This window comes from Nilaparvata lugens, chromosome 8 (genome assembly GCF_014356525.2).
Source record: "Nilaparvata lugens isolate BPH chromosome 8, ASM1435652v1, whole genome shotgun sequence".
Classification (NCBI taxonomy): Eukaryota; Metazoa; Arthropoda; class Insecta; order Hemiptera; family Delphacidae; genus Nilaparvata; species Nilaparvata lugens.
This window is the reverse complement of record NC_052511.1, coordinates 18,727,867-18,740,410: the sequence shown is the minus strand read 5'-3', so window position 1 is coordinate 18,740,410 and position 12,544 is coordinate 18,727,867. Positions and strand designations below refer to the sequence as shown.

Genomic DNA, 12,544 nt, shown 5'->3' with positions numbered 1-12,544 from the left:
TTATTGTGTTACATCGTTTTATTACGTCTATTCAACATTATATTCATATATCTATTCTTATATTACTCAAATATTAATTAATTTTTTCAAGTCTATATATATTTGTACAATTCAGTATGGAGAATCCAAACGACTCGCTCGTCACCCTTGAAGGTGAAGTTTCTCAAGGTGAGGTCAGACAATGTCCGTCTCCCACCATTCCTAACAATCTTGACACTATCAATCGGCAATTGATTCGATTAATTCAAGATGGTGTTATCAAAGAAATTCAAAATCGTAATGACTACTTTTTAGCTGAAGATCTCAAACAAGAGATGTTAATGCTTAAGAAAAATTTTCATAGTACTACTGAAAATTTTTCCAACAAGGTTTGCCTGTTGACATTGAATTGTGTCACCAAATTCGCCAGAATTTTGGTACTGTTAATTCTGTACTCTCCAATGCCATATATGAATATGAATTGAAAACTAAAAGAGTAAGTGAAGTCAGCTCCCCATCTCACTCAAATCACGTTGATTCTCCTCACATGGTGAGCGCTCGTCTACCGGACATTCCATTGCCAAAATTTGACGGTAGTCTCAGCGCTTGGCTCAATTTCAAATCGACCTTTACAAGTCTTGTTATCAATAACCGTAACCTTGATAATACATTGAATTTCATTACCTGCGTCAAGTCCTTTCTGGAGAAGCACTTAATAGAATTTCTAATTCTCCTTCTGGAGATTTTGAGTTAGCTTGGGAACTCTTGACTCAACGTTACGATAATTCATTATTAATTGCCGAAACTCATATTACAGCCATACTCAACCCTCCTAAACTTGACTGTAGATCATCCCAATTGTGGAGATTATTTATTGACAATCAAAAGACAAATATCTCTGCTCTTGAAGCCCTTGCGCTCAATATTAGTGTGAAAGATCTCATTTTTATTTTTCTCACTGTGTCACAATTTGACAATGCTACTATTAGAGATTGGGAGAGATTTTGTTCTACCAAATCTCTACTTACCATTGATTGCCTTTGGGACTTTTTAGAGTCGCAACATAAAATCGCACAAGCACTGTCGAGCTCATTCAACAACACATCAGTGCAATGCAATACGCCGGCTAATAACCAGCCTAGCACCAGTCGACAACCATCACAGCCCAAAGCCAATATCATGAATTTCAACACTTCAAATTCACCAAATGTTTTCAACAGAGCATCAACTTCTGAGTGTTATTTTTGTCGCAATGGCTCTCACAACATTTTCAATTGTAATCAACTTCTCAAAATTCCAACTTCAGAGCGAACCTCTGCTGTATTGAAAAAATCCTTGTGTGTCAACTGTATTCGGCCATGGGATCGAGCTCACCAATGTCAAGGTTCCTGCAAGACGTGCAATTTACGACATCACACGCTACTTCATGGGTCAAGTCCTGTCCCTAAGAGGTCCAACTATGTCACAACATCGAACCATGCACGCAATCCAGTGAAAAATCTGTCACAGAGCATGCCGTACTGTGAGTATAACATACCTCATCAGTCACAACAACAATTAAGGTATGATAATCAATACAACCAGCCATCGCAAATGTCATCAGTGCATCCAGCATCAATGAACTCCAATTCAGCAGTGCCAATGACACACATGGTTTCACCTGCGCCGCAAATATCAACTAGCCTTGTCCAGCAGTTGCCGACTTCTAGTGTTGTTGTCAATTCAATTCCCTCTAGACCTCAGTCATCAAATTCTGAGGGAAGTCGTCAATTTGATTCATCTCAATCCAGTTTGCAGCCTGCCACAAATGTTGTTGAATCTCACAATCAGACAGTCAGCTATGTCCACAGCACACCACAAATCAAATCCATTGATAGCAGACGCACTTGCATCATGCCTACAGCCCAGTTGATCGTCTTTGACAAGAGTGGTCAAGCTGTAATTTGCCGCGCACTCCTCGACAGTGGCTCTGACAGCTGTTTTATTTCACGTCAATTAGCTACTCAACTTCAATTACCCACTATTTGTACTGGCAGCACAGTTCACACTGTATCTGGCAGTAATGCTACCTTATTGAATTTGTCATCTTTGAGTATTCACTCACCTGACCGAACTTGGTCAACTCACATTGATTGCATTGTCACAGAGAAAATTGTTCCTAGTGTTCCACCATCTGGACTCAATTTTTCAGATTTCAATATTCCCCCCAATGTCGTTTTAGCCGATCCTACCTTCTTCAGAATTTCAGGAGTGCATATACTCTTAAACGTTGATGTCTACGCCATGCTTCATTTACCTGGTCAAATTCGTCTGTCCGGAAGCTGTATTCTTCAGAATACCAAGTTAGGTTGGATAGTCTGGGGCTCCATTCCTGCTTATAAATCATCTGTCACCCATCAACACATTTCCAATTTCGTTTCTAGCATTGAACATGTGTCCAACGCAGACATCTCTAAGCAATTGGAAAAATTTTGGCAAATTGAAGAAATTGATACTGAATATAGCACGCCAGCAGAACACGCACAAATTGAGCAGCACTACATTGAGAATGTTCAACGTCAAGATGATGGCAGATTTTCTGTAGCCTTGCCAAAAAAGGATTCATTTCATTCGTTAGGTCAATCCTTCAGACAAGCATTGACTCGCTTTCACTCGCTTGAGAAACGTCTTGATACTCATCCTGAACTCAAGAAACAATATATACAATTCATGGATGAATATATTGATTTCGGTCACATGTCTCTTGCACCACCTTCATCTCCATATGATCCATATTATCACATTCCTCATCATCGGACGGGGTTCAAGTTAGATTGCTTACGTCAAAGTCCAAGGTAGCGTCCATAAAACCATTGCTCACAATTCCTCATTTGGAACTCCAAGCAGCATATTTGTCATCGAAATTAGTTGTGAAAACAATTCGTGCTTCCAAGCTCAAATTTTCCAGGGTAATCTTGTGGACTGATTCCAAGGTTGTGTGCGATTGGCTCAAGGCTTTGCCAAACAGAGCAGATATCTTTGTTTTGGTTCGCGTCTCTACGATTCAGAATCTTACAGCAGATTTTACATGGAAACATGTCACTACGAAACATAATCCTGCTGACCTAATTTCGAGAGGCTGCACTCCAACAACACTCATCAACAGTTCACTTTGGTGGAACGGCCCGTCTTGGTTGTCCAAGCAAGAAGCTACATGGAATGACATCTCCTGTAATGTTGCAATCATCCGTCCTATTTCATCACATGCCACTAGAGTCACAACTTCAGTGTTGAACAATATCATTCATAAATTGTCTGATTATCATCGCATCATCCGTTCAACAGCATACGTTCGTTGTTTCATCCATAACATCACTCGACGTCATCATCCTGATCAGCGCAGATGTGGTCTACTCACAGTAGAAGAAATTCAAGAGGCAGAAATTGCGATCATCCGCACGGTTCAAGCAGAAGCATTCACAGAAGAGATTCGTCTTCTCCATCAAGGCAGAGAATTGCTTCCGTCTAGTTCCTTGAAAGCGCTATCGCCATTCATTGACAATGACTCATTATTGAGAGTTGACTCATCATGTCATATCATTGACATCTTTCTCATGATGGAGTTCAGAGCACCATGACTTCATTACGTCAGCGTTATTGGATACTATCTACTCGTCGTACAGTCAAATCAGTTTTGAAATCCTGCCATTTATGTTTTCGCTTCGCCAAATTTCGTTCGGAACAAATCATGGGACAACTTCCTCCTGTCAGAATACAGTCTGATTTTCCATTCTATAACTCTGGCATAGATTATGCTGGACCGTTTTCATTACTTGTTGGTTCCAAGAAATCACGCACATATTCAAAAGCTTATTTAGCTATCTTCGTCTGCATGGTCACGAAAGCAGTACACGTAGAAGTCGTCTCAGAGTTGACAACGAAAGCCTTTATTGCGGCACTCATACGCTTCTCATCACGTCGTGGTATTCCACACTCCATATTTTCGGACAATGCAACCACGTTTGTAGGTGCAAACAATGAACTACAAGATCTACATCAGTTCTTTGAGTCATCTAAAACTCAACGAGATATTCATAACTACACGTCAGTTCTCAATATCAAGTGGCACTTCATTCCACCTCGCGCCCCATCTTTTGGAGGTCTGTGGGAGAATGCTGTCAAGAATTTCAAGAAAATTTTCAAAGTCGTCACATTCAATCATATTCTTAATTTTGAAGATATGACTACATTCGCAGCTCAAATTGAAGCTATCCTTAACTCTCGTCCACTCGTACCTCTTACAGAGGACCCTCAAGATCTTCAGTATCTCTCGCCAGGTCACTTCTTAGTTGGTCGCCCATTGACTGCGTTGCCTTTCCATTGCCCACCCACCACCCATGTCGATAACAGGTGTCGTTGGAAACTTCTTCAAAAAATCACTCAAGAACTTTGGGACAGATGGTCTAAGGAGTACTTAGTCACACTTCAACGCAAGCACAAATGGCTTACTGAATCGGACAATCTCACAGTTGACACCATGGTTCTTCTGAAAGATCTCAATTCTGCTCCTTCCACATGGAAGTTAGCTCGCATCATTGAAACCCATCCAGGTGCAGATGGAAAAGTTCGTGTTGTTACAGTGCAGACTGCACATGATAGGTTCAAGAAAGCCATCTCTAGTCTCGCTCCGCTTCCAGCATTTGAAGATGATTAATTTTGGTAGTCTTTCACTACTTGTCCTTTTTGTATTAGCATTTATTCATCATGTTATCCACCTATTATTCGTATTGCTCATGTATTTCTATTCGACTCATCTAACATATATGTATTTTTTTTCTTACTCATCATTTTTTGCACTCACTACGTCTTGGTTGACAAGACTCGTTCCTGCATCGAGGGGGGAGCTTTATGTTAGATTTCGTCTCATATTTTAGCCAGTCTTATGGTCGTCCATCTTGTTTTTGTAATATTTGAATCTACCGCTGCTACAGTCCACGGACAACATTCTCACTTGTCATGCGATCTCTGACGTCACAGTTTCATTGATCGCTTGATCGATAGTAGTGCTAGTTGTCGTCTGCTTCTTTCAATGTTTTCTAGTTTAATATTCGTCTATAAGTATTTTGAATTGTATTTTCATTGTTTTTGAACCTCCATTGGTATACTTCAACAGTCACATCAACCTCAACACCTTCAGTTCGCTTAATATCGATTTTATATTTTCACTTCATTCGTTGAGTTTGTGCACATGACTACCGATCACGTCATGTTTCCGCTATGGGCAGTTCCTGTTTCTTCAACCAGCATGCAAGAAGCGTCACTCTCTTTGTACAGCTATATGATGTAACATCTTAGTTTAACGTGTCCATCTTTGGAAAACTTTATCCATTTTCATCATTCATTATGTCCTAGTTTGTGTGCTTTTTCGATAACCATTCAACGCATTTTTCATCAGTGAACGTTTTTCAACCATAATTTCTATGAATTTAACTTACCTTTCGGGATTTTTCTACTAAGCGTCCTTTTTGCAAATCACGCCATGCTTTCTGCGTACAACGTTTTCAATTATTCATCATATTAGTATTATGAACTGTAAGTAATTTCAACATGAATTCCACATGAGCTTTCAACAATCCTCAATATGAACTTTTGATTTATTATTTATCACTTCAATTTTACTGAGCATCAGTACACATTTTTTAGCGGTTACATTCATTCATCTTGTATGCTCATAGGAGATACATTTTCAACTTGGGAAGTCTTGTGCAAGTGCAGCTTACCTTATTCAACATTTCAACTCAGGAAATTTGCGCAAGTGCAGTTTGCCTTTCATTGTCAACCGCTACTCATTTTTAGCTACTCAGTCTTAGCTACTCATCATTTATTTAGTCGAACTTTGTCAATCTCAATTCTTACTGATGCCAGTGATTTTTGTCAATCTCAATTCTTACTGATGCCAGTGATTTCATTCGTCAAGAACATTTTATCTCTTTTTTCAAATATTTATTCACTGCAATTACATCAACTTTAGGACATAACTTCAAACATTAAATTATTCTACTTAACTCATGGTGGAACCTTTTTTCCAATTAACATTCAACCAGTGAAACTCATTCAATTTGTGAAGTGCCCATTCGTCGTTATATTCATTATCAATTTTAATATTGGAACAGTCTCAACTTTCAATATCTCAATGTATTCAAGTCAAGTTCTCTTCTGCATCGGTCACCGTTTATCAGGATATAATCAAGATATCTTCATCGTTCAACTTCTATTAGCCCAGCAGCTGTCTGCAACTACAATGTACTTGACAGGAGTCAAGTTCCATCCTCGGATTTTGAGTCACCGTAGGCCTATCACTTCGGCAACACATCATTAATTATTCAGGGAAGTCTTATTCTATTATTCACATTTTTGTACTTACCCTCTCAGAGGCACTGTGTTTACTGGTAGTCTTCATCCCATCAATTTTGTTCCTGATTAACTTTTTATTCCTAAATAATAACTATTTAAATACTATCAATCATTCAATTTTTTATTTTCTATATTATTATTACTTATGTGTTCTACATATAGTAATATTCCCCATGTTACTTGACATGCTTTAAGCTGTCATTTCCCAGCCCGCTTATGTAATACAATATGCTGAGCTTCGTCTCCTTTCAATATTGTATTTGGTATTTTTCAACCTTTTCTATTTTTAATTATTAATCGAACCTTCAGTTCTGGACAGACTTTCTGCTCCTTCTGCTTACATTATAGCCAAGTTGCTATATTTGTCCTCTTTCAGTGTTACATAGTCAACAGCTTGAAAGCTTCAGGTACGATTGGATTCTACCTAAACTGAATTCCTAGTTATCATTTTTGTGAAATTAGGTAATTGTTCATATTCATATAATTTTTGTACTTTCATACCTTTAAGATTACTAAGAATTTTGCAGGACTTTTATCTAGGATTTTTGTCTCTCGACTGATTTTATTAGTCAGGTTAAGATTCTCATATTTACTATCATTTTTCAAGTATTCTAAATTTTATTCATTTTATTTAAACATTGCTAAATTTGTACGTTCAATTCAATCATTACTCATTGTCATTATTGTTCTATTATTAGTTTCAGCATCAATATACTCTTTTGTGTATTTCAACATTAACATTGATATCCCAACTTTATCTTTGTATTACTCAATCTTTTGCGCTCACAGAGGTAACATCATTTTGAAACATTGGAATTCTGAGTCATTACTTCCTGTCTTAGAAGTACTCAATGAACGGCATGGCTTGAAAAAGTCGAGCAATTTCCTGTAATTCTGTGAAGAGCTGAAATAAAATTTTAAAAATAATATATTAACATATTCAATAATATTGCTCTTTCTCACAGATTGGCTCATTCATCTTGAGACAATTTAATGGATAATAACTAATATTATAAAGAATGTCAAAAATTCAAGTAGCTCAACATCTCTGATTCTAAATTTCAATCGATTTGTTTTTCTTAATATTGGCATCTCGTTTTATTTTCTTGTAATAGAAGTTGGAGTAATTCGCAAGACTACATTTTTTGTCAATAATATAATTAGATTGTGGAATGCTGTACCGTACTCCATTGAAGGTTTCAGGGTACCCTGCTACTCAAACTTATGTTTTTTTAATGATATTGAATTTAATATAATGCCAGTTATTGTGCATCCTTTACCATAATTCTTACTTGAGGTTTTCTATTTGGAGAATAGGAATAATATAATGACTCCTTCCCTTTAAGATAACATTCCACTACATATTTCATCCTAGAGCTGTTGAACTATAATCAATAAATTGTTGATAGAATAACTTGCACCAAATATGCTACCCTACCGTGGGTGAATGACCTCTCCAACAAACAGTTTCAGGGTGGTCATTAATTTCGAAGCCTTCTCCTCAATCTTGAGTACCTATTATATTCCTTAGTAGACCGATTTAGCGTTTCCAGGTATTATAGACAATCAGAGGATCAGAAAGGACAGGCTCATTGTTAGAACGCATGCATGAATGCATAATTGTGAATGGGTAGTTTGAATGGCATGTGGTAGAATGGCATGTTCCGTAAAATGACGACCAGCATTTTTCAAGCATGGTTCTTTCAACCAGGAATGTTAGAAAGTTGAGCATGTGGTAATAATTAAGGATTTCGACAACCATGTGACAAAACTAAAATGTTCAGAGGTTAATGACTCAAATTTCAATTGAAATTCAAAAAGCTTTTGTAATTAAATAAATAATAAGATATCATCGGTTAAATCACTAAGTAGTGGTGGTAGTCACAGATCCCTTATGAAGAGGAACCCCACACATGAGCGACAGGTTGACACATTAGGCTATATATGGAGGAACGAGAACGTCCCAAGCCAGTCTGGAAGAATCGGTCATTGAGAGGTGTCAAGTGTCCTGTGGTGAAGTTTTCTCTGGGATTTGCAGACAGCAGCATCAGATATCACAATTCATAGGAGAGTGATGTGATCAAGCTACAGTGAGTCTTATCCTCAGTTTTATTTTCAACACATAGTCTACTAGAATTTCAATTATTGATTTGTGACTCCACTAGCCAAAAATAACAACAACTTTCCAGTGTCCTTTTTAAAGTAGGGTTTAATCAATTAGTAATTTCAGAGGAACAGTTTTTTTTATTCAATTTTTAGATTCCAAATTTATTTTAAAGTAGTCTTTTGAATTTAGTTTTGAACATTTCTTTGAATATATAAACTTTATTGATAATTGTATGTATCGATTTTAATTCATGCAATAAATAATATTCTAGTAATTTTTGAGATTTCATCTCATAATCAAATTCATCAATTGATTATATTTTTGATTCAGTTTAGTTTTTGAAGCTCTTTCCATATTCCATTTTATTCCATTTGTAAGGCTTCTCAGCACTATTTCATTTTCATTTCATTCAGTTTAATTTGAATTCTCAATATAATTCAGTAATAACTTAGTGATCTTTTGTTTTATTCAACAAATCCCGAATTCACGACCCAGAGTAAGAGTTTCAGGTTAATTTTATTCATATTTTACCATGTTCCTGGTGTTTATCCGGGAACTATCATTTCCCAGTCGAAAAGACTGGGTGGCGCCCAAAAGAAGTTATATATATTGGCAGATTATTTATTGAATTTAATTAAGTAGTCCTTATTTGATTATTTTTTAAATTTCGAGTTACTTTACTTAAAGAGCAAGATGACAAAGAGTTCAAACTTCATTCTAAAATTGACTTCGAATATCGAAAATTGAGCACAATTCTAACTAGTAGTTCTGTGAGCAGTAGACCTCGCGCAAATAAACCACAGCCTCCTCGTATACAGTCCATCAGAGTAAATCCTGTCTGTATGTCGTGTCGGCGAGATATCGGTGTGAAAACGGCTAATGACTGTTGGGGTTTGTGTATCAAAAATGCTAACATCAAAAGCTAATCTCCTTCAAGACATACTGGCAGCTAGCAGGTCAGCCCGAGTACAAAGCAGAGAAAGGTTGAGAGACAATACCATGTTATTTTAGTTATCAATTACATGCGTTATTGCAAGCAATAATAGTGAATAAAGATTGCATTCGATGAGTCCACACAGGAGCTGATTTTTACGAAGTTACATTGAGATATTGAATTGCATGCAATTTTTAATCAACTCGACAGCTGATTTATGATAAATAATTCTATAGTCTGATTTTTACTCCAATATTGGCAAACGAAGGAGGCTCCTTTTCCTCTTATAATTATCCTTGAAATGCAAAATTTCCAAAAAAAACCTTGTATATACGTCGACGCGCAATTTAAAAAGGAACATACCTGTCAAACTCCATGAAAATCTTTTACCGCGTTTCGCCGTAAATGCGGAACATAAAAACATATATAAACATAAAGTGAAATGCAAAACCGTCGACTTGAATCTAAAGGCGTGTCCACACTTAACAAATTTTCGACATACATGTTCGGCAGCAAACATGTTTGTTGAGGAGCTCAGGGGCAAACATTTTAAAAAGTTTGGACAATCATTGTTTGTCAAAGAAAAAAATAATGTTTTTTCAAACATTTTCAGTTTTGAAATCTGTAAAACAGCTGCAAAACATAAAACCTGTTCTCCCCACTTACAAATATTTTGTTTGGTGACGCGTCCACACTGGCCACGAGCAAACATTGTTTGTCAAACATAATAAAAATTTTCCCAAACGTTTTCTACAGACATGTTTGTCGATCACTTGTTCAGTGTGGACACAGCTTTAGACCTCACTTCGCTCGGTTAATAATTTCCATTTATCAAAAAAACTAACTTTTGCATATCATAATTGAGCACCATGGCTAATTAACATATTGCAGTAGTGTACGAGTCGCAGTCTTCAAAAAGATTATCTCATTTTTACAAATTAGTCTGGGTAAATAATAGACAAATTGGATGAGTAATGAGTTACTTACCGTAACATTTGAATTCCAAGTTTCAATTAAAACCTGATCCAATTATTTGTTATAATTAGTAGACCCAATAGAAGTGTAGTGGGGTATATAAGGTGGTCCTTGTTCTCAGTAGATATGTCAGTTCTTGATTGCAAGGTGGTATAGCTGCTCTCCTGCTTTCCAGTAACTTGAACTTCAATGTAAGTATTATAATAATACACTGCTTGTATTATCCATTTTCTATCCATTTTTACAACATATACTTCACATTGAAAAGTTCAAAAATAGGCTATGTTTATCACCAAGCCATTTTGTGACCAATTTATATACTGATTCGTTCTAGAATAGAAGCTTCATGGAGATCAAACACATAATTACCAAGTGATTTTTTCTCAGTATCATTGTAGTTTTCTCAATAATATTAACAAAATCAATCAATCCTATTAGGGTATCCTATAGGTTGCACTAAGGCCCGCCGCAAAGTAGACCCACGCTAATCCACGAAAAGAAACCCACGCCGTGGGATGTTTTGTAAACCATTTCTAGGCTTCTCCAGTCATCTGTGTAATGATAATAATACATGCAATGAATAACCCACTTGTCAGCTGATTGATTATAAATAATCCTATAGCAATGGTTTACAAAACATCCCACGGCGTGGGTTGCTTTTCGTGGATTAACGTGGGTCTACTTTGCGGCGGGCCTAAGTATCCCATGGAATGTAACTATACTAACTATAAGGAGTAACTATACTAACAACAACAATACTGAATACAAAACACTTATCTAATTATTGAGTACTGATATATACTTGAGTCTTGCGATGTGCAATGGAATTGAGAGCTAGGCCCTATAGTAGCAAGTTATAATATTATTATAAGTAGGACCTATTGAATCCATTCTTGCTAGTTCATACTCACATTCAATACTCGAAAATGTACTGGTTATTGGGGGAGAAATTCGAGCCTTTCAACCTACAATAAATTACTATTGTATAGTAATACTATTGTGCTCCATACTCTGTCAGAAACTCGGATCTCCACAGGGACCTGCAGATGGAAGAAGTCGATGTCATGATCACAAAGGCTGCCAGAATCCATGAAGAGACTCTACATAAGCATCAGAACATCCAAGCTCTACACCTCATTGACAACTCTAATACAGTGAGAAGACTGAAAAGGAAGAAGCCTACTGATATCGTTTAAATGTAGCAAGAGTGATTCTGAAAGAAACAGTGCATGGGCATTGCTCATTTAGACTGTGAAGGAGTGAATACCCCTTTAATGTCAAACTTTACGTATTAATTTAAGCTAGGATTGAACTGTTTATTAACCAAAGTGTTAGATTGCAGTCAAATTACAATAAAAAAATATTCACATTTTTTCTGGTCAATTTCTGATTGTAATGATTCTTAAGACCTTGATGTAACACGGTAATTCTAATTTAGGTAGAATACCGTAGTATTCTTGCTTGCTAGAGTACCGTATAGCGGGGAGAGAAAATTAAATTTGAAGTAAACAAGTATTCTTATGATGGCTTAAGTCGATATAGCCTAATGGATTTCTAATAACAATATTATTCATTTCGTTTCCAGTGATTTCCACATCTTGTGAGAAGACTCCATCGAAAATGAAACTGCATTTGCTGTTGTCTGTTTGCTTGACTCTTGCATTGGTCCTCGTGGCAATGGCGGCTGAAGATCCTACTGCTAATGGCTGGGAGGAAGATAAGGTGAGCTATTGTGCCGTAATTTAATAAAAAATGCTCATTAGGCAAATTGAAATCATTTTATAGAACAACATACTATGAATTAATTACAACTTTAATCACTCAACGAATTTCGTTTAAATATTAAGAATCGCCGATACAATAACGATGAATTATTCCGAAGATTCCAGTAAATGTTGGAAGAAAGTTGCTAGTATAAGGGCCAAGCCACACGAAGAGCTTTTCAGGGATATTCACACTAGTCGGCAGGGCAGAAAGCTCTCCGATTCGCTGATTGGATTGGCGTTTGGCAATCAGCCAATTGGAAAGTTTCGACTCGTCTGAAAGTTGTGTGGCTTGGCCATAAGAGTAGCTTAAGCTGGCATTCAAATCATCATGCAATATCTCAACATAAACATTTTTAAAGGAAATTGTGGAAACTTTATAACCTCCCTTAT

At 36.6% G+C, this 12,544-nt stretch overlaps 1 protein-coding gene across 1 annotated transcript; it reads left to right on the top strand.

Annotated features, from left to right (window-relative positions):
• Positions 1–3,850: 3,850 nt before the first annotated feature.
• On the top strand, positions 3,851–4,672 carry LOC111058425. The gene has a single exon (XM_022345954.2). It carries the CDS (start codon positions 3,851–3,853, stop codon positions 4,670–4,672), a length of 822 nt encoding a protein of 273 aa, XP_022201646.2.
• Positions 4,673–12,544: the final 7,872 nt, after the last annotated feature.

What these genes read in the sequence shown, in the direction of transcription:
- LOC111058425 (XM_022345954.2), top strand. Translation starts at nt 3,851, where the DNA reads ATGGTCACGAAAGCAGTACACGTAGAAGTCGTCTCAGAGTTGACAACG.